The sequence below is a fragment of the Takifugu rubripes genome, chromosome 21 (genome assembly GCF_901000725.2).
Source record: "Takifugu rubripes chromosome 21, fTakRub1.2, whole genome shotgun sequence".
In the NCBI taxonomy this organism is placed as follows: domain Eukaryota; kingdom Metazoa; phylum Chordata; class Actinopteri; order Tetraodontiformes; family Tetraodontidae; genus Takifugu; species Takifugu rubripes.
This window is the reverse complement of record NC_042305.1, coordinates 6,364,046-6,387,260: the sequence shown is the minus strand read 5'-3', so window position 1 is coordinate 6,387,260 and position 23,215 is coordinate 6,364,046. Positions and strand designations below refer to the sequence as shown.

At 44.1% G+C, this 23,215-nt stretch overlaps 1 protein-coding gene and 1 long non-coding RNA gene across 9 annotated transcripts; one reads left to right on the top strand and one right to left on the bottom strand.

The window, feature by feature from the left end:
• Nucleotides 1-282: 282 nt before the first annotated feature.
• On the bottom strand, nucleotides 283-12,412 carry LOC101065378 (far upstream element-binding protein 3-like). Of its 8 annotated transcripts, none has more exons than XM_029830191.1 (19): nucleotides 12,267-12,412; nucleotides 10,848-10,956; nucleotides 10,297-10,330; nucleotides 10,052-10,101; nucleotides 9,349-9,420; nucleotides 8,060-8,117; nucleotides 7,821-7,983; nucleotides 7,649-7,747; nucleotides 7,034-7,135; nucleotides 6,848-6,950; nucleotides 6,644-6,744; nucleotides 6,382-6,520; nucleotides 5,715-5,875; nucleotides 5,212-5,282; nucleotides 5,038-5,123; nucleotides 4,086-4,154; nucleotides 3,738-3,809; nucleotides 2,689-2,786; nucleotides 283-2,615 (listed from the first exon to the last, which is right to left on the bottom strand). In XM_029830191.1, the coding sequence occupies exons 1-19, from the start codon at nucleotides 12,357-12,359 to the stop codon at nucleotides 2,607-2,609; spliced, it is 1,689 nt and encodes a 562-aa protein (XP_029686051.1). In that variant the 5' UTR covers nucleotides 12,360-12,412; the 3' UTR covers nucleotides 283-2,606. The 8 variants fall into 8 exon arrangements, with proteins under 8 accessions (XP_029686051.1, XP_029686053.1, XP_029686052.1 ...); XM_029830193.1 differs by having other exon boundaries at nucleotides 10,052-10,098; XM_029830192.1 differs by having other exon boundaries at nucleotides 10,297-10,327.
• A 5,339-nt stretch (nucleotides 12,413-17,751) lies between these two features.
• On the top strand, nucleotides 17,752-20,190 carry LOC115247672 (uncharacterized). The gene is made up of 3 exons (XR_003886769.1): nucleotides 17,752-17,923; nucleotides 18,580-18,700; nucleotides 20,121-20,190. It is a non-coding gene; the product is annotated as an uncharacterized lncRNA (long non-coding RNA).
• The last annotated feature ends 3,025 nt before the right edge of the window (nucleotides 20,191-23,215 follow it).

The window sequence follows — 23,215 nt, the reverse complement described above, 5'->3', positions numbered from 1 at the left end:
CACGTACAAGCTCATTAAATAGAAATGTTGGTTTGAAAGTCTCATCACATTTCATATCTGGCAGCTGGACCATGCTAATGCTACATGTATCATGTATGTCTCTGCCGATCATTTTTGAAATTTCAAACAGGAAGTAGATCACGGCTGATGGCATGCCCCTGCTATCAGACAAGGCCCTGGCCTCAGCTTTTTGATGCCCTCAACACTCCTTTGAAAATCTGTTTAGTGGAAGAATCAGATTTGAAGAAATGCCACAATAGAGAAGTCCTGGCTGACATGTTTCCGTCCATTAGTTCAAATTTATTTGTAAAGATGTAGGACTCAAACTTCCTGTCACATTAAAAACTAATTTGGTTGAACTCCAATCTTGTTGACATGTGCACAGATATGAAAGAAATAAAGAGATGATTGACAACTTGCTGTGGTCATGTGACCTGGCTGCAGCAGGACATGAAGACAGGAGCCTGAAAGAATGAGCCGGTTTATTAGCCCTCCTCCTCAGCCAGCGACAGTCTCTGGCTCGGGTTCAAACAACTCTGATCAATAAAATCTAATAGAAAATCTGCAGATTACAATTTAGAAAAACAACAGAATCCATGAAAGCGGAAAGATCGCATCCCTCTTCAGGACCAGGGCTCAGGACCTGGAAGATCTAAACCTGCAGTGGTACAGACGACCTACTGGTTCCAGGGTCACGCAACACCGGCAGCCCATTGTGCTCCAGTGGTCTGATTACAGTCAAACCTACATGGTCACATCCAGACAGTAAAGCAGGAGACTGTTAGCCTAGCAGTCATGAGAACACATCACACTGAAACTGGTTAAACAATTTAAACAGAACAAAGTACACTTTAAACAGGGAGCACCTGCCAGAGTGGAACTTTACACAAACCATATCAAAGCAACAAAAATGAACTGGATCAAAGATTTAAATAGACCCCTGAAAAGGAGAAGGTGTCATTATCATTATTATTATCATCATCATCACATTCACAGAAAGCAAAACCACCATAATTCAACTGGGTGACAGATCAGCACCAGGCAAACCTCTCTGTGGTCCAACACACGCTAGCAGCAAATACACAGAAACACAGCTGGCCTCCGTGGCTAAAGGTTGACCTGCAAGTCTGACAGAGCTGCTGACCTGTGGTTGCAAAAAAAAAAAAAAAGATAAATTTGAAACAGCCACCGACTCCACCAACAAACCAGTCCGATCAGCTTAATGTGTCACAGGATGCAACCAACACTGCTAAGATCCAGTCACATAGAAGGCTTTTTAATGACAGATGTCATCTGTATTTAAAAAAATAATATTGGTAAATTATGCTTAAGTATTCACCTTTACATTAGCCAACTGTTTCGCTAACTCTGGCACCACACTGGGATGTTTGCTATTCTGCTAATCACATTCTGGAGATGTTATATGCAAGTCTGTCACACATGTTCAATAGCAACAAATGATGAATAGCAAATATATTAATGCAGAGTGCCAAAACGTTCAATCCAGCTACTTAGCTGCAGAAGCCTGCAAACACTCAACAGACACAGCTCAGTCAAAGCAAATGTTTGCTGTGCATGGCTAACCAGACCTATAAATTGTTACTACAAATAACACTACATTTCTCCTTCCAAAATTTAGCTAACAGGAAGACAGCGTTAACAGAAAAATCATGACATTCCTTGAGCTAACACAAAGTTGAGGTAACACATCTTTTGCTAAAAGACATTATTCAGCAACGTGAACACGTTGCAAATATTTGCTTGTTTAGCCAAACGCATCATTAAAAGAAACAACTTCATTGTTTGACTACTAACAAGTAAAAAACAAAAAGTTTAGTCATTTACAACAATCATAAAAGTTTCTCCTCTGAAAAATTCCCCTTTCTGAAGTGAAGTTCGCGTTGGGGAAAATGTGTTGTTGCTATGTATTGGACCACAGAGAGATCTGGCCTTCCACTGCGATATTAGTCATTTATTCATCATCATATCATCAAAACTGAATAATCACCAGAAACACATCTGACCAAAAAGATTGTGTCATTGCACCCAGACGGCAACATAACAGGTAAAATTAAAAACAGACCCAGTCAGCAAAATTTAGTACAAAAACAGTTTCGTATCCAACGGTAAAACATCTGATGCCTTAAAATATTTCTCTTGCAAAATAAAGAACTGAGTCACCACAAACGATCGCTTTAAAATATGATCAGAAACAACAACAATAATAATAATAATAATAATAACAGATTTTCTCGGACTGCTAAGCCTTTATATAATTTTCTTATTAGAAAATAAACTAGACAAAATAGAGATTAGATGGATTTTTGTTTTGTTCAAAGCCACACTGATACATCTTATTTTTCAAGTTTGATAAAAAAAAGAAAGAAAGAGAACGAAAGAAGAGGTCTGTGAGACCAGGAGCTCCGGAAACTGCCACAGAAAATATCAACGTTGTCTGTAAGGTTAAAAAAAGTTCGTGATTTTCAGTTAATTCTTAGATTTTCTCTACAAATGAAGGAGGAAGCGGCAGAGTGTTGCTAGGAAACCCCGGCTCAGTTGCTGTCGACAACCATCTGAGGCCTTCAGCAGTGATGGGGGCAGAGCCTCTAGTGATCCTAAAGACACACAAATTCCAGTTTACTGAGATGTCCCAGTAGGACAAGCAGCAGCAACAGTTTCCTCTCTTACCTGGATCTGGGCAGGGTTCCACAGGTATGGCTGCTGTCTGTAGTACTCGGCTAATGCTGCGGTGTAGTCTGGCACCGAGTTCTGCTGGGACGACTGACCTGTAACGCACAAGGTCAAAGGTCAACACAAACCTTTGAGTTCTTATGCTAAATTGGAAGAATGAAATATTCTTTCATCAATAGGCTCTGAAAAAGACATTTTAGTAAAGCACGGTTGTCTCTGACAGATCTTCTAAAGCACCATCAGGCTGGATGGGGACATCAGAGATATCCAGCTCTCTGCAGATATGTTTGATAGGTCTCGGATCAGGGTTCTGGCTGGTCCACTCGAGGCTATTCACAAAGTCTTGTTGGAAAGTGAACTTTCAGCCCAGTCTAAGGTCCTGGGTGCTCTGGATCATGTTATCACTGTCCCTCCACCCTGAGCAGCTTGGAGGTGTGGAGGACAGCAGCAGCTACACATCCAACCACAAGACATTTCTGCTGACCACAGTCTCCATAACTGCTTTTGTTGTTCTGGGAACCATTTGAGTGTAACACAGGAAGCTAATAGAAGCGCGGGTGCAAAGTTAATGCTGGTTGCAGAAATCTGAACTTTTGTTCCCTCCCAGAGTCCACTGCTGCTCCTGTGACTGGCTGATGCCTGCCCGATGGTCACACCGACACAGGCTGGATACACAGACACGGGCTGGATACTCAGATGGCTTCTCCTCACTTCCCATTTCCTAGTTTGCACCTTTCACATTAACACCCTGCTGTAAACATTTACACATGCTGTCTGTTCCTCTTCCCTCCTCATCAGTCCATCAGCAGAACAGTGACCATGTCAGCCTGGTCCTGCTCAAGGTTTCTTCCTTTTAAAGGGGAGTTTTTCCTGCCACTGTTGGTTGTTGGGGATCAGACTCTAGAGACAGACTATCACAGACGCTGTGCAACTAACACCCTCACAGATACACACAGACAAGGGACAGACACAGAGAAACACTCAGACAGGAAGACAGTCAGACAAACACAGTCAGACAGGGAGACAGATCAACAGATGTGTCATACTCTGTTTCTTGTAGTAGTCCTCCCAGGCTTTATTGTAGTCCGTCATTAAGTTCTGAGGTTGGTTCTGCTGACCTTGAACACAGACAAGTAAAGCTACAGGTGACATGACTTAGACAGCTGTGTCCTTCCAGGTAGGCCACGCCCACTACTGCAGTGGAAGTCACACTTGTGAAAACACTGGTTCAATCAGCACCACAGGAAATGGACATTACCACAGCACAATTATGTGAGAAGACTTAGCAGCATGCTAGCAGGCAGAGGTTAAAGCTAACACTTCCAGGTCATGAAGTCAAGCTAACAGTGTGAAGCTCCAGTTACTCTGATCTGATTGGACAACTGAACACTTGCCTGGTTTCTTATAGTACTGGTCCCATGTTTTAGAGTGGTCCAAATGTCCCACCTGAGCCCTACCTGCACCTGCACACGACCACAGACACAAATATACACACACATACACACGAACAGAGACAGACACAAATACACACACAAATATATACATGCAAACATACGCATATGCACACACACATACACATATATATATATATATATACACACAAATACACACACAACTTTACAGTTTGACTTGCATAGGAGCTGAAACTTTACGGGGACAGTTTGTGCTTCCTGCCTGTTAGCGTGACTTCGTGAGGAAGAGGAGCTGAGGAAGCAGCTTTAATTGACCTAAATTCCTCTCTAACTTGCTTTGATGTATTTTAATATGCAGTCTGTTGTGTACTGTCGCTTTAATTTTCCTCTACACTGATCTGTTGCCAGGGTAACTAAACCAGTGATGCAAAATACTGATTTATCTGACTAGAACAGCTGTGTACTTAGTACTGGTCTGACGACCCCAGGATGAAAACAACGTGTGTATTTAACAAGCTGACACTTTCCAGCACCCTTGGTGGCGCTATAACATGGACCATGAAGGAGGTACAAAGAAGACTGATGAGTGGCTGCAAGGCACCACTGGTTTGACTGGTTTTCACTGGTGGAAACATGTTGTTGATATGAGGGCTCAAAAAGACCTCTGGTTTTAATTAGGCTAAATTTCATCACCTAAAAATGTATCAAAATGACAACAAACAGAATCAGCCTGTGCCTGTACATGATACACAGTGAGGTCCAGCATACATATGTTTTAAATGCAAAGTGAGGACATTTTTGTGACAACACCAGAGGTGTTTTTGAGAGTTCAGACTGGGTCTGAAGGTTCAGGTTAAACCAGGGTGAAGGTCCAGCTCAGGGGTTCAGTTCAGATGCAAGGATGCTGGGGGTGTGCAAGGGTGTGTGTGTTTACCAGGGTCTTGTTGTCCAGGGTTCTGCCAGCTGGTCTGGAAGGTGTTTCCCCAAACTCCAGTCAGGAAGGGCTGGCCACTGCCACAGCTACACACACACACACACACACACAAACATTAGAGCCACACCCCTCTTTCATTTCTCACGTACGTCTGTAGGAGTGTGTGTTTCTCACTTTTGATGTGAAGTGGGGCCCTGTGTGAATGGACTGAACCCGAACCCCCCATTGCTCATGATGCCTGAGCCCTGCCGGAGACAGAATCACACCTGTTCAGCACTTCTACTTATTTTGTGGTGATTAAGGAGAGAAAAAGAGTGATTAGCTGTATTGTTCATCAATCTGTATTGGACTTTTTAGATGTGTTTCATGTAAAGATAGGTTTGAGCTTCCTGTTGCTATGGACCCTCGCTGAGCGCCGCTCCGTTGGAGCAGCTGATGTGGCTGTTCTGGAGCTACACACTCAGGCACCGGGGCAAGCTTCCTCAGTCACAGTCTGAACAGCTAGCACATCGACAAAAGCCTCTAAAACCCTTCCTTGTCCACTTTTTGAACTTCAGTGAAACCAAACATCAATTGAACAACATGAAACTTCTTTAACTTGCTGGAGATAATTTGTGATGAGCGATGCCATCATAACAGCATTGTGGACTCTGATTGGATGCCTTTGTTGTACGTACTCCGATCTTGTCGTCGATAAGCTGGCGCGCCACGTCCATCTGCTGAGCTGACCCTCTGATGGTGAAGACCCGGGTGTTGTGGTCAGTGGAGGGCGGTGGGTTCCTCTGCAGCTCCACGTGAGCTCCAGACTGCTGGTTGATGCTTTTGATGGTTTCTCCACCTGCACACACAGCACAAGAGGAAAAAGCACCACCATCCCCGAGGAGGGAGTACCCACAATCCTCTGCAACACTGGGAGGGGAATTAAAACCCTACAGTCCAAATCAGGTGAGACAAGTTCACAAACCAGTTCAGAGTGGTCCCAACAAAACCAGTGAGCTGATGAGAAACTGATGGACAAACACATGCTTGACTGTAGACCTGAGCTGTTCATTCTCACACACAAATCCTCACTAACTCACTTACATGTACACACACACCCAGTCTCTCACACACTCAGACGCACAGAACAGAACGTCAGTCACATGTCACAAAAATATTTGTTATTTGTATCATGATTTGATCCACATTGTGTAGATTGATTCTTCTATAATCTGATCTGACATCAGTTGTCATTATTTCTGACAATTGCAGTTGTCAAGAGTTGTTTTGTCCAGATTAAGTTCATGGATTCTTCTGTTACACTCAGAAAGGTTCCATCTTCATCAATAATTATTGATCTCCTACCTTTACCAATCACAAGGCCACATTTATCGGCGGAGATGGTGTAGGTCACTTCCTGTAGAGGACCAGGAGATCCCACTGTCCAATCACCACGTCCTCTGACCCTTCCACCTCGCAGGGCTGAGCTGAATCCGTCACGCTCCTGAACACACACAATTTGCACTGGATCAAAACCAGAACTGTCCAAAATTAATCTCATCGGAACATCTGATGACAAGCAACCAGCAGCTACAAACTCTAATCAGATGTAACAGTTGTGTGTTACCTGTGCAGTCTGGATGAGCTCATTGATCAGGTGTACTGCGTGTTGACAGCGGTCTGGCTGACCCATCACCATGGCAACACGTTCTGGACTGATTCCATCATCTGGAAGAAATACAGATGGCAACCACGTTTAAAAGCAGTTTAATTTTCGCATACAGAAACTTTGAATCTTGAGTTAAACTGGTTTATCTGCCATCAAACAGACCAGCTTTGAACTGGATTCGGACTCCAGCATCATTCTGGATTTTCTTGATCATTTCTCCATTCCTACCAATCACAATACCAACAGCAAAACGTGGAACTGGAACCTGGAGCAGGATGCCACAGAGAAAGTTAAGCAGTGGACCGGGGTTAACTGTTAGCCAGTAAAGTTGTGTGATTAGAATCTTACATCTATATTGGATCCTCCCAACCGGGCACCAAAGTCTGTACGTCCTGACCTGAAGTCGCCATCTTTGTCCCGGATCACCTCCAACACCAACTCCCGGGCTGCCTGCAGAAAGAAGAGCAGGAGGAAAGGAGGAGTGACCTCTGACCTCTGCATGGTCACTTATCACAGATGAAAAGTTACACTGAGAGAAACATGATGAGGAACATGATCGATTCTGTGATGTTCAGGTCTGACGGCAGTTCAGGACTAAAACTAAGAAAATAACAGTGAAGATGACTGGCTAACCCTCCTGGATCAGGAGCCTTAAACATACCCAGTATGTGTGTGTGCATTCTTGTACTTGTACCACACCACGTACCAAAATATACATTCTACTAGCAAAGTGAGGACATTTTGGAGAAGTGAGGACATTTTAGATGGTTCTCAAAACTTCAAAGGACTGTTTAAAGGTTAGGACCTGGTTTTAAAGTTGAGGTTAGAACTGGGGTTAAGTCAGTGTCAGGGGTCAGTAGTGATGATTAAGGTGAGAGAGTGGGGCTGGGTAATGAATTACGCCTATGAACGTCCTCACAAAGATAGAAGTACAAGGATGAATGTGTTTAAGTGTTTGTGTACCTGGACTTTGTAGGGGTCTCCAGAGATGCGCAGAGGTTTGTCAGCTCCAGTCGGCATGGGACCATCCTGAATCATCATCATTTTCACTCCTGCTCTCTCCTGGAAGATGACACAGGTGTGACATCAGCATCAGGTGCTTCACCACAGGGATATGACCCATCCTGTCAATCACCTGCAGCTGTTTGATGGTGTCTCCACCTCTCCCGATCACCAACCCAACCTTACTGGCTGGAATCAGCATCTCCTGTACTGAGGCTCCGCCTTCCCCATCACCATGAAAACCAGGACCATTTCTGCAGCGATCCACAATCTGCACCAGCAGTCGTTTGGCGTGCCTTTAAACACACAAACAAGCAAGAATGAGGTGAAGATCAGGTGAGGAGGAGGTCAACACCGATCACCAAAACTTACTCGATGCTCTCTGGAGTTCCAGTCAGGGAACATGGCCGCTCCATGAGACCGCCGCTGTCTGAGAACACAAACCAGAAGACTTTATTGTGGGAGCAGCGTCATACCAATCAGGGTCTTCAACCCAGTCCCACAGGCCCGCAATCTGCTGGGTTTACTGTCCCAATTTTTATATAAACCGGAAACCGGGAACGCTGGAAACAGGAAGTGCGGCCGAAGTTAAAGAGTAAGCCCTACTGGTCAAACAGTGGTACTACAATGATTGCATTGGTCATCTGCTTCCACTGGGCCAAAAGACTCTTTTTCTTTGGCTAACATGGTGAAAGAGATATCGAGAACTCAGCAAATACATAAATGGTTTGTGGCTACAGTAACCTACTGGTAGGGACTTTTTAACTACCCTTATTTAAATCCTGATGCTCCCTACTTCAATTGATGTTTTAATCCGAGTTCTAGCGTATTATTCTCAACATAGTGAATGTGCATCAGAGCAATGAGATCGTGCCTGGCTGCACATTCATTTGCGACCCATCCAATTAGCTTAACTGCAGGTTAGTTTAGTGGAGTTAGAAGCTTAATTCATAACATCTAATTCTCTGATGAATGAATATCAGTAATATGTCCAGCATAAAGTTAATATAGTCACTGTTCAGACTCCACTCAAGTTAGAAAGAGATTGACAGATTTGACATTCACAGCTCAATAACTCAATACAGGGGCATTCATGAAGACCTCATCTTAATGACTGCAACGTAAACTATCAACTACAACCTGATATTAATTCAGTAGAGTTCTTCCACAGATCAGCACCTCTAAAAGACACACAACACTGTTTGATATTAGTCTTGTGTTCTTGGGATTTTTCTCAAATTATTCTATTCTATATTACTGTATTTTATTACATTTATAATACATAATTTATAATTAACACTTTCTGCTGCCTCCTCTTGAGTCACTATTAGCAGCAGCTCGGCCAAAATCAGCAGTTAACAGGGTCACAAACTCGCAGCTTCGACCACAGAAACTGTCGCGTGAGTCCGGGAGAACCCAAGCGGTCTTCGGGCCCGCGTTCTAGAAACATTTTTCTCAGCCCCAGAAGTCAAGCGGTTTTTTGCTTCATTCACCACTGAGCAAGTTCCATAGGAATTAATGAAGGAAGGCTCCGCCCCAATGCAGGGTCATCTCTCTGATAGAGCCATGAGTGAAAGCAGGTGTCACCCTTGTGGGACGGACAACCTGGCTGATTATGGGCCTTGCAGGACCGGGTTGAAGACCACTGTAAATGATCTCACCTGCAGCTATCTGGATCTTGCATCCCGACTCCAGCTGGATCCTGTTGATCTGTTCTCCTCCTCGTCCAATAACTACAATGAGAACCCAAAGAACAGCCAATCACAACAGAACCTCACATTCAGGAATATTGACTGTGCTGCTTTTCTGCTTTTACAGGGACTGGGTGAGGAACATGGCTATTACACTCAAAAAGATCAGACCTTCCGGCATCAGAGTAGTTCACTCACAACAGTTCAAACATATAGACACTTGTAGAATCTGAGGAAGGCCAGTGGGTTTCGTGTCAGGATCCGAGCATTTAAGAGAACAAATGCATATCAATGTCTTACTCGACCTTCAGTTTTAAACACAGGAGCTTTCCGAGTCCTGGTCTGTTGCACAGGTACCACTGGAACCCTACAGGCCTCAACATAGCTCTGAGCAAAAACCGAAGGTCCACTTCTGACCCACATTTACTCAGACTCATGTAGGCCTCTTTCATGCATGTAATGCACATGTTGCACCCCCCCGACCCTGAAACCTCACTCTGGAGAAAGGATCTGAATCAAGTTAAGGCAGGAAAGGTCAGCCTGAAGGTTCTCCCTCAACCATGTTCTGGATCAGGTTTGGGTGAAATAAGAGATGGACTGAATCAGATCAAATCTGACCTGCAATCAGTTAATGTTAAGGACGAGAGACTCGAGGGTCAGAGGTCATACTTACTGAAGCCAACCATCCTGTCTGGCACCTTATAGTCCTCTGTGACTACCCTGCTGTATCACCCACACACACACACACACACACACACACACAGACACACACAGAAAATTCACAAACTGTGTGAGTCAAAATGATCAGGATTAAATTTATGACTGTAGGAGAGCAGATCCATAAACACTTATCTATGACTGCACCCTGTGTGTGTGTGTGTGTGTGTGTGTGAGACAGATCGATGGTGCTGCTGGTACCTTTGATGGCCGATGGCTGTGAGCTGGCTCCCTGCTGAGAGACAAAGCCAGATTAAATGGAAACATTAGTGTCTTCAAATAAAGTGAGCAGATGCAGAGAAGCTGGTTCTATCTGGTCTGGACGGAACCTTCCTATTGGTGGCTGCAGAACATTTTGGCCACAGACTGTTGGTGGAATCTGGAGGCAAAGCTTTTTTCATTCCCCTTATCCAAAGTCAGGTGGGTTTATGGTGTGTGACCAACTATGGTGCCTTCACTCATGGTGATGTGCTCCCATAATCTCAATGCAGCACATCGGGTGTAATACACCTGATGTTTCCCATAATCTCAACGCAGCACATCAGGTGCGATACACCTTATGGCTCCAATAATCTCAACACAGCACATCATGCAATCATGTCTGATGTAACAAAAACAAAGAAACATGGCAAAAAAACAGACCACAGTCCACATGGAAGAGACCAGTTTAAAATAAAATTTAAAAAGTATACGGAAAATCCAAAACGCAGCTTTTTTTCCACGTGTTAGTGAACAAAAGAGAATATCCTTACCTCCATCTTCTCCTGGCCGTTTCTGACCCGGGTAGTACAGTGCCGGCTCCACACCTGCTGAGGACGTGTTCATGTGGGCCATGCTGTCTCCGCCCATCTTTCCAACCATCTGTAAAGAAAGACTGTACACCTGAAGACCAGAATCACCAAACCTCAGTCATCATCATATTGGCTTCTACAAATGGATTCTAGGACCCCTCAGGTCTGAACTGACCTCTAAAGGTGAGCTAAAACGAGCCAAAGAGCTAAAAGTGCAGATGTCTTCATTTCAGATGTTCTAAAGACGCGCAACACAATCAGAACACAAATAACTCAGTGATATGGTCTCTACCTAAACCCAATGACACGTTTGTTCACTTTGGCAGCTGAATCCCAACATCCACCAGCAGAAAAAAGCCGGTGGGGCTAACGCCGTATCTGCGGCGTGTACCATTAGTGTTCTAAATGGCTCAGTTGCCTCTCAAGTGTCCACTAAAATTCTAAACGTAGGGCAGCGGTCCAGCTGATAAGCCCCGCCCCTCCACACTAAAGAGACAAAAGCTCAGCTATTATTCTCTCATATTATTCTCAAATTGCCATTGTTCTCCTTAGCTTCCGCCACACATTAGCATGATGCTATGCTGACCACCAGGCTAGTGATTGGGCAGGTTTGCCTTTCTCAAACCGGCTACAGAAAGTTTACTGAAAGTTTGGGAGGCACGGTGATATTTGTTTAGGGCACAGCCTCCTGTCTGCATGTGGACGGGACACACTTTAGCAGTCTCAGGTCAGCGGTCCTGCAGTGGTAAGGAGCACAAAGTACAGCATAAATACTGCGAGTACACACACCGTACCTGGCTGGGGAATACGCAGCAGGCACGCCTCCCGCCTGCTGTATATGGCTGTGAGACGGTTGCGTAACTGCAGCCTAGTTTTAACCAACTTACAGTAAACAGTCTGGGGGGGGTCCCGTTTGTGCCCCTTTGGCCGCACTGGCGCTTTAAGCCAGGCTCCTCTCCCCACTGATCCTCGGCCTGTTTCAGACCACTAAACTCGCTCCGGTTCGGCCTGTGAGTCGGTCCCACAGCCCAACAGGTTGTCTTCCCCCCGCTGTGACACGTGTGGCCAAACTTCTAACCCCCTCCCGACCGGGTCCCAGCGCGCTTATCCTCTGGATGACAGCTCCACAAACTCCCCACAAACTAATTCCCGGAGCGTGTCATTCCGAACAAAGTGTCCGAACACGACCGTAAGTCCCGCTCCGGACTGCTTTCAGAGCTAGTTAGCAGGCTAACGTGTTCGTGCGCGTGCGTGTGTCTGTTGACGGAGCGCACAAGTTCTGGGCAGCAGTAGGACAACACGGGCAAATTCGAAGAAAAGTGCTTTGGCTTGGTCAAAAAGACCAGGATCGCCCGGCGCGTTCCCCTGTGCAGTTGTTACCTGCCGGGCCCTGTGTAAAACGTCGGCCAGGCCGTCTGACTTAAGCCCCGGCTGGTTCATCGAGGCCTGTCCCTGCACCAGCTCCGCCATCATAGCGCCACTTGCTAGTCGTTAGCTGTTAGCCGGATTAGCTCTTGCTGCTAACTATGCTGACAATAGGTATAACGTCTCACTCTGATGGCACTTGGAGTAACCGAAATGCTCTTTCCTACAGACGTGTATCCGACTGCGTGTGTGAGTGTGAATTGAAAGGCACAAATGACTTCCTTATGAAATCTCTGATGAACCTATACAAGCACATGCGGTATATTGAGAGACATGTTTTAAACACAACATTATTGCAGCAGTACTTGTGAGGTATGGTAGGTAGGTACAATAGGTATATTTCAGTCTAGTAGCCATCGTGTACTAAAAAAAAGTTTGGCTCGTGACCTGCTGAACCCACGTAAGCAGTGGCTGTGTGAAGCTCTTTGATCGTGTTTTGCACCACGCATTTTTCATTTTAGTCGCTGACTTTGTTGTGCTACAGAAAGCATCTTCGCATTCATAAAAGATCTCTGTCGCCGCTCAGCTGTTGGCAACTCCGCAGCTCTCTTTCCGCTTCCGCGTTTAGTCACGTGTCTGTAGCAGTTCCACAGGTGGCGAGAAGAACATGGTGGGTCAAAGGTCACGATATTCTGTAGGAAGGTCTGCAATTCACAACACCCACCAATTGTTATTAACAATGAACAGCTCTGTATTAGACAAGAAGAAAAGTATGAACTATTTCCCTCACACTGATTGCAGAAATTGACTCTTATTTAGAAATGTTTAATTGTATTCATTTTGCTCTATGGTTTTTAGTCCTTCATACTGTGCTCCAGTCTCTTGATGCCATCTAAATTGTTTTTAGAACCAAAATTTGCCTGGCAATGGTTTGACACTTTTTGTGTAATGTCTAAGCAGGTCTCCTTTTTATTCTTATTTAAACACCCAAAAACAATGGCACTGCACCCATAGGTGGTGCTAAATTTTCCCAGCTTCCTCAAAAACATTTGGGTCTGAGCTCCAGAGTTTTGTCAAATTAATATCTTATCTTCTATTCTAAAAATGTTGCCAGGAGAACCTCAACCTCTGTCCCAGAACTGTGCAGAAATGTAGTGACCATATTAGGGGAGGAAGAGTCTGATCTTTAAGACCCGAAATCAAATTTCAAATATTTTTTTCATATTTTGTGCAAACATAATTGCCTCCTGCAGTTTTGACTCAATGAATAATGCCATAGAGTGAGATGTCGCACAGGAACATTGTGATAACTATGATGACCTCATTGTGACCTGTGACGTCTGTGCCACACCCCTGGCAGCTGGTGCCAGATGGTTAACGGACAAGATCTCGTTGAGCTGAAATTCTGAAAATTAAAATTAGTTCAAATTATGACATCCAGCAGGAAATGTGGAAACTGATATCTGATGGTCATCACACGTAAATACAGGTGCGTGAGGTGTTGATGCTGACAGGTCCAACTCACGATGGCATCACCACTCTGTCCAAATGGCTTTATTATGATAGTCAGAAGTTCAGGCATGAACATGTTGTGTTCAGCAGGTAAGACACAGACCCATATGGACAGTCCAGTCCCATTATCAGTGTGTGTGTGTGTTTGTGTGTGTGTGTGTCTGTGAAAAGCTCTGTAAAATGGAAAATCGCTTGTGTAAACGTTGTTGCACATCAACAGGAAACACTAACAGCCTTAAGTACCATTAACAACCACTACAGTGTGTTTGTGCATGTGCATGTGCATGTGCTGTGTGTGTGTAAGAGAGAGACATTGTGCGGTGTGAGTGAGTGAGTGAGTGAGTGAGTGAGTGAGTGAGTGAGTGAGTGAGTGAGTGAGTGAGTGAAAGAGAGTGATGTGTGTGTGTGTGTGTGTGTGTGTGTACCTTACAGGTTGTATCAGCCCTGTTTTCTGTGTCACACTTGCGATTTAGAACACAGGAAATGACATCATCACTTCCAGTTGGAGTGGAAGTACATCAGCTATGGAACAGAACATTTGTTTCCTCGTTTTTTAAGTTGCTGGATCTCACATGAACACAAATATTTTCATGTTTACTCCTGTGAGCAAAACATCCAGACATCATGTGACTGGGGTCTCATCACATGAGGTGGACGACTGCAATCAATGTTATCACCACTGATCGAAATGACAGGAAACACACACAAATACACACACACACATACACACCCACGCGCACACACACTCAGTTCATGGACCATTTCACCCTAATACTCATCCTCTTCATCTTTAACCTCCTGCTGAGCTCATCCAACCTCCAACAGAGCTGTTGCAGCCACACAAACTCACACAAGCCCTCATATGCACACTCACATACACACACTCATACACACTCACATATACACATTCTCACACACAGACAAAACATGGTGTTCATGAGAGGAATCAGCTCGTACAGACAGACAGACATGATGGTGGCACCTTTTGCAAGAATTGGAAGGCCTGTTAATTTCAAGAGAAAATGGACCTGATAGAGACTGATGATCCATAAGGAGACAGAGCTAAAGCCTCTGGAGAAAAGGTTTACAGAAGTGGAGTCAAAGGTCACATCTTAGTCAAACTAAGAATATGCAGGTGGGCTTAAGAAAGAACCCTGGAAACCAGCTGATTAAATCCAATTCAGCTTCATTCACGCACGTCTGATGTCTGACTGTCTCCAGGGGATTCCTACGTGGCAGAAGAGGGAGGAGATAAGAGGAAGAAGTGCAACCTTGAAAACATATGATGATGCGGATGCAAAAATGACTTTATTTTCCTCTAGAAACAAAAGAATTGCTGTTGTTCTAAAAGGTTTGTGAAGGTTTGAGGAGAGAAATGTGAGTGGAGATGATGTTTCTGAAACTCCCAGCAGGAGGTGAAGCCTTTAATATGTGTTCAGATGAAGGTTTCAGAGCAGAAATCAGGCTGTTTGTATTCTGCTCCGTCAGGAAAATAGGAGCTATCTTCAACACCCAGAAAGCTGACATCACTGTTTCTGCTTAGCTGATGATAGTTGAAGCTTTGGTGATGATGATGATGATGATGATGATGATGATGATGATGATGATGATGGTGGTGGTGGTGCTGCTGCTGCTGCTGATGGTGATGATGATGATAATGATGGTGATAATGATAATGGTGGTGGTGAGGATGGTATTTATGGTGATGATGATGATGATGGTGGAAGAATCAATTTTGCACCGATTCCAAGACTGAACCCAAAAATGAATTGTCAGAGGGGCATGGCCTTTTTGTTTGGCAGTGGTTGAGACTGTGTGTGTGTGTGTGTGTGTATATGTATGTGTGTGTGGATGTGGGTGTTGGGGGGGCATGTAAAATCTTTTTGATGTCAGTTCAAGGTTGTTCAGAAGGGTCAGCAGATGGAAACCAGATTATCCGACCATCACCCCAACTTCATTATGCACTGCAAAAGTTCAGCTCTTGTCCCCTGAAACTCTCCCATGTCAAGTACTACACCCCCCACCCCCCTCAGCCTCTTTTATTGCTCATTTTAGTACAATAAAGACGAAAAACGCAGCTGTAATGAATTCATGGTCTGTAAAGGCCTTGATCCTCCACAGCCCTTGCCCCACCACCAGAGGAGGGGTGCTATTGTGCTGCAGTATATAGGCTTGTCTAACACCCCCCTAGACACACACACACGCGTACACACACACACACACACTGCTGCTGAAAGAAGCCATTTGTTGCAAAAGAACCATTTCATCAAGACAACCCTTGATAAACACACACTTTTATTCATGTATTCACACACACACACACACACACACACACACACACACACACACACACACACACAACAGTAGAACAGTAACAGAAGGTGGTGAGCTGTCACAAAGACAGGCCATGAAATTCAATTAGCACATTGAATTGAGTGTGTGTGTGTGTGTTCTCAGCAGGTTGTCCTACAGCCTCTTAGGAGCAGAAGTCCTCAACCTTTTGTTCTTCTGATGTTATTGTTCATTTTTTGTCCAACTTAAATAATAAAACTCAAATCTGAACTGAAATAAAAGTCACAGAGTCAAGTTGAGGATGGATAAATAGAGAGATGGATAGATAGTTAGATGGATGAATGGATAGCTGGATGGATAAATAGACAGATGATAGATAGATAGATGGATGAATGGATAGCCGGATGGATGAATTGACGGACAGATAAATAGATGGATGAATGGATAGCCAGATGGATGAATTGACGGACAGATAGATAGATAGATGAATGGATAGCCGGATGGATAAATTGACGGACAGATAGATAGATGGATGAATGGATAGCCGGATGGATGAATGGATAGCCGGATGGATGAATTCATGGACGGACGGACGGACGGACGGACGGACGGACAGACAGACAGACAGACAGACAGACAGACAGACAGACAGACAGACAGACAGACAGACAGACAGACAGACAGACAGACAGACAGACAGACAGACAGACAGACAGACAGATAGATAGATAGATAGATAGATAGATAGATAGATAGATGTTCAGCACCAATAACCACTCATCTTGGCTCAATAACTGACCCTCTTCATACAAGCGCCACCACCTGTTGTGGAGGCCACATTACAACCTATGTGTCAGAAGGGTCCTCACCTTTTGGTTCAGGTCTCTCTGTGATCTAATGTGGCCCAGTAACGTCCGCATGGAGATGACTGAACAATGAGTCCAGGTCCAACTTCACACAAAACAAAACAATCTGAAAACAACCTGAACATCAAACCAGCTGTCAAAGAATGTTTATTCATCAGAACAGACAAAACATGTTTGTGACAGAGTGTGTGTGTGTGTGTGTGATGGCTCTTATTGTTGTTTGAGTGAAAAGGATTTAGAAGAAAATAAATGAGTTTTTGTTTTCAATACAACAAAACAACACACATCTACACACATGCAGAGACACACACACACAGACAGACACACACACGCAGAGACGTGCATATGCAGACACACAGACAGACACACACATACAGAGGGACACACACACCTCTGGTGCAGTAGGGGGTGTTTAAGTCTCTTGGGTCAATTAGGAGTTAATAGGTGGACCAATGTTTGATGTAATTAGACCTAAGAGGACAGGAAATGATGCAACACTGGCCTTTAGAGATGCCTGCTAACAGCCTTTTCCATCTGAGGCTGTTCTTCAAGATGTCTCTGTCCTCGGTCTCTTGTGAAGAACGATCCAAAGTTCCTGCGATGTCCATTTGATCAACTCCACATCATTGGGTGGCGCTGGACTTTATCAGGAGCTTGGAGGTTTCAGTGGGTGGGGCCTCTCCTCTCCTGACAGGTGCCAGCGTAACAGGATAATCAGTGTTCTTCACTCACCTGTCAGTGGTTCTAATGTTCTGGCTGCTAATGCAGGTACATATGAAGTACAAACACACTGCTGGTCCTCACAGCTCCTGTGCTAATTGCAGGGTAGCAGTGTGAAGGTGAAAGGGAACGTTGGGTTTGAGGTACGGGGCGTCCAGGAGGAGTCAACCCTGTCATTTAGCTCCCTGACACCGCACTCACAACCTGCAGGGAAGCTGGAGATTTTCCCAGCATGCTGTGGACCAGAGTGGACCAGGCTGCACCGCAGTGGGCGCCTTAATGGTAACTTTCTCTCTGTCACATTCAGACACACACATACACACAATGGTAACCTTCTGCTCAAAGTAGCATTAAAAGGCAGCTATCATTAAAGCCCACTGTGGTGGTGTGTGTGTGTGTGTGTGTGAGTGAGAACCACAGGGGTACTTGTCAGGCTGAAGGGGATCATTTAGAATCAATTCTTTGCGCTTCATTTGAGCAGCAGGTTGAAGCTGACAGCTTCCTTTCACACAGGAAACACTCAGAACGAGTGAATTACACCGTTTTTCAGTCAGTTGGCAAAAATAATCCTGCTGACAGCCGTTTAGCTTGATATTCTTTTTTGTACCAATAATAAGAGTAAGAGTTGGCGTCAAAACTGTCTAGAATCTAAAACAGCCACCTGATTCTGGCTGTTCAATGATGAAAATCATGCTACGCTTAGCTAGTAGTTATCGTTCAACCGTGTTATTGCACTATCACTTTGAATGAACAACAGAAAGCGTTCTTCTCCTACCCTCTAAGCTTCATCTCAATCTGACTCGAGGTCAGATTCTGGTTTATAGATGGACTCATTTTGGTTGGAGTGATGCTCAATCAGCCTCCATTGTCCCCGGAAAAATCCCAGTTTTCATTTCATGTCATATTTAAAGATGATGTTGATTTTTTTTTTTAAAAAGGAGGGAAACGATGGACAGACAGCAAAAGCAAGCTGGCAGCAGGTTGCTGTGACACTGAAGCAGAACACCCAGAGAAGTCATGTGACATCAAAGACCTTTGAGCTGACCTTTATTTTACCAGGTAAAATCAGTTGATGAGAACAGAGGGAGACAGACAGGATGGCAGACTAATTAGCTGTAGCTTTTAGCATAGGCAGTGTCATGACAAATATTTTCCATATGACTAGTGAGGGACAGTCAGAGCAGGTTAGTGATTGATTGATGATTGATCATCCTGCTGAGACATTCACAGGAATCTGAAAAATCTGGCTTATGAATGTGGCCATACAGTAATAATCATAATAATAATTATAACAACAGACATACAACCTCTGAGAAAAGGAACGGTGCAGAATAAAGGATTAAGTGCTTTTAAAAAGGGTTATTTACTGTTTACATTCAGCAGGAGGCTTTTAAAGCTCAGACGCTGCTGAAAAGAAACAAAGAAGTTCGATAAGAGCCATTAAAGAGACGCAGCGGCTGACGCTCGCTATTAGCAATAGACATGCTGACAGTTAGCTCCCCATTATCAAACTAAAGTGACTCTGAAGGACAGCACGCACGCGTGTGCGTACATGCGCACGAATGTGTGTGAGAGAGACAACAGTAACAGAACCAGTGTATGACAAGGCTGACTCCTGCCCTTGGACATAATTGTTCGAGTAATAATGACTTTTTCCTGATTGAGCTCTTCATTTACAAATACACACATCCCTGTACTTCTATCTTTGTGAGGACATCCATAGAAATAAGGCATTTATCTGATAAATACTCAGGTAACACTAGATGTGTATGTGTGATGTTATCTCAATTCCTGTATGTGACCTCAGGCTTGACCCCCACCCACCTATCCCACCTTAAGGTAACTTACCTGAACACCAGCAGGTCAAAGGTCAACACAATCCTTTCTCGTGACCTCCGCCTGCCACCAACCTCCCCGACAGTAATGATCTGTGTGTGAACTATATCATGTCTTTATTGATCTTTCATTGATTAATCTTCTTTTACTGACCACAAGGATTTTGTTCATGTTGGTGTCAAAAATTAATACTGAAAACAAAAACCCTGAGATTTTTCTGATTAATGTGAAGACATTTGATTATTGATAGACAACTTAAATAGCGCGAGCTCCCCCCGGTGGCAGACGGTGGTACAAGCTTTGTTTCCCAAACCCTTGAGACTAAAACCTTCTGATAAAAGAAACTGGACTCAGCTGTAAAGAGCGCAACTCTTTAATCCATATTTTATCACCTTTACATGCATTGATGCTTTTAGCTCTTCCTGTCTCACGACAAACAGCTGTGCTACAGGTAGCAATGGTTAGCTGCAAAAAAAAAACCCTCTCAGGAAGTCAAAGCTGTATCTTCACAAGAGTGACACCATCAAACCAGCCCTGACTTCCGTTTTTAGCAACAGGTGCTATCTTTGTTTCTCTTAATGATGTATTAAACCAGTAACATTATTAGTTCAGATCAACAACACACACGAGTGTTTTTGTCCAGGTCTTTCACTAACCTGCAGCTGCCAAGGGCAACGCCTGACCCCCCCCCCCAATCCACACACACACTCAGAGTAATTCTGCGGTATTGATTTTTGTGAGTAGCTATAATTGCTTGTGTGTCTGTGTGTGTAACGCAGGAGGATGGTCAGTTGTGTTTCACCTGTGTCGCTGTGACTGACAGGTGTGTCTTGATTCCTGTGAAGGTCGGTGAGGAGGACAGCAGGTGGTCTTGTGAGCAGAGGGTCCTTGATGAGAAAACTGATCCAGAGTCAGCAGCTGGTGTCGACCCTGACATCAAATCAAGATATTTAAAGAGGCCACAGCTGCTTGCTTTTCTGGTGACTGGAGTCTTCTGAAGTCTACATCACTTCCTGTCTGGGCTTTCACAACCACAGAATAACACAGAAACCAGCAGAACCTTCAGAACCCTGAAGCTGCCGCAAAGCTAGTTCTGATCACTGTTGACTCCTGGGTTCAAGCTCATCCCACAGTCCACACTGTGCAATTACGCAAAAACAATGTCGGACTCCATAGCATTCTCTGGTCCCCTGCCCAATCTGGCCAGCGGTGAAATGTTTAGTTGCATGTCGTTGCTTCGTCGCTGGCTGTCACGGTGGTGCCCCGAAAACCAGGTGGCCTTTATAGACAATTCGAACAGTTTTTGTGGAAAACCTGGTCTGATTAGGAGAGACGGCATCCATCCCACCTGGGATGGTGCCTCTCTCATTTCTAGGAACTTTGCCAATTTTATTAGACCCAAAGTGACCTGACAAATCAGGATTGTTGTAGTCTTACGCACCTCTCTGCTGCTTCCATAGAACCCTCATCCACCAACAATAACATATTTAACACTATAGAGGTAGTCTCTAGTCTCACCAAGCACAGAGCAGGGGAGCGTTCAATCACCATAATTTTATTAAAATTAATACCAAAGCATAAATAGAAGAAACAGCACAATTAAATGTGGACTATTAAATATTAGATCTCTTTTGTGTAAATCCCTGTTAATGCACGACCTGATAGCTGATCATCACATTGATTTATTTTGTCTAACAGAGACCTGGCTTCAGGAGGAGGAGTATGTTAGCTTAAATGAATCTACTCCTCCTACCCATCTTATCTATCATATTCCTCGTGTTACTGGTCGAGGAGGAGTGGCAGCAATCTATCACTCCAAGTTATTAATTAATCCTAGACCAAAATATGGTTCCAGTTCATTTGAAAGACTCTTGGCATCACCCATCTGAACTGGAGGACAAAAAAGCCACTTTTGTTTGTAGTTGTATATCGGCCCTCTGCTGGACCACATTCAGAGTTCCTATCTGAGTTCTCTGACATCTTATCTGACTTGGTCCTCAGAACATATAAAGTCATTATTATTGGAGACTTTAACATCCATGTAGATGTTATAAATTACAGCCACGTGTCTTTTAGATCCCATCCCAACACACCTGTTGAAGGATGTTTTACCAATGATAGGTAGATCTATCCTGGACAGATCAACTGTCCTTTAGGTTATGTACCCGGTCCTACAAGGTGGCAGTGATTAAACCGTGCTTAAAAAACCATCACTGGATCCTGATGTGTTAGCAAACTATAGGCCGATATCCAACCTTCCTTTTATCTCTAAAATTCTTGAGAAGGTGGTGGTGACTCAGTTACTGGAGCACCTACAGAGAAACTGCCTGTTTGCGATGTTTCAGTCAGGGCTAAGAGCTCACCACAGCACAGAAACAGCACTTCTTAAAGTTACTAATGATCTTCGTATAGCTTCAGCTCATGGACTGGTTTCTATGCTGGTTCTCCTGGACCTCAGTGCTGCTTTTGATACAGTTGATCACAGCATCCTGTTACAGAGACTGGAACATGTGATTGGGATTAAAGGGACAGCACGAGACTAGTTTAGATCATATTTATCAGATAGATACCAGTTTGCTCCTGTCCATGGTGTTCCCTCTTCATACAGTAGGGTTAGCCATGGAGTTCCACAAGGTGCTGTACTTGGACCAATCCTTTTCACCTTGTACACGCTTCCCTTAGGAAAGATTATTCAGCAGCATGGAATAAGTTTTCATTGTTATGCTGATGACACTCAGCTATATCTATCCATGAAACCAGAGGAGACAGAGCAATTAGTGAAGCTTCAGGCCTGTCTTTGAGACATATAGTCTTGGATGTCTTCAAATTTCCTTCTCCTTAACTCAGGAAAAACAGGTCATGGTGTTTGGTCCTGAACCTCTCAGGGATAGATTAGATCACATGATCACTCTAGATGGCATCTTCTTAGCATCTAGTCTCTCTGTGAGAAATCTTGGAGTAACTTTTGACAAAAATCTCTCCTTCAACTCACACATTAAAATAGTCTCTAGAAGTGCCTTTTTTCACTTGAGGAACATCGCAAAGATCAGGAAACTACTGATGCGGCATGATGCTGAAAAGTTAGTCCATGCACTTGTTACTTCCAGACTGGACTATTGTAATTCTTTATTATCAGGGTGTCCAAACAACTCTTTAAGAAGCCTCCTGGTGATCCAAAATGCTGCAGCCAGAGTTCTGACAGGTATTGGCAAAAGAGATCACATAACTCCTGTACTGGCATCTCTTCATTGGCTGCCCGTTAAATTTAGAATAATTTTTAAAACCCTTCTTTTGACCTACAAGGTCCTCAGAGGCCTAGCTCCATCCTACCTGGAGGCGCTAGTGATACCTTACCAGCCCAATAGACCGCTCCGCTCTCAGAATGCTGGTCTGCATGTGGTCCCCAGAGTCTCTAGGGGTAGAATGGGGGGCCGAGCATTTAGCTCCCAGGAAAAAAAGCTTATTATCACTAATTATGTAGTTCCAGTTATTATCCTAGACAGACAAATTATTATACTTAAGAGGGTCGACTAATTATTAGTTTAACATCATAGTTATGCTTAGCCCGGTCCTGCTCAAGGTTTCTTCTGTTAAAGGGGAGTTTTTCCTTGCCACTGTTGGTTGTTGGGGGTCAGGCCCTGGGATTCTGTAAAGTGCCTAGAAACAAATTTGATTGTAACAGATGCTATACAAATAAAGATTGATTTGATAATGTTGTACTTTGTGTGTGTCCTAGTG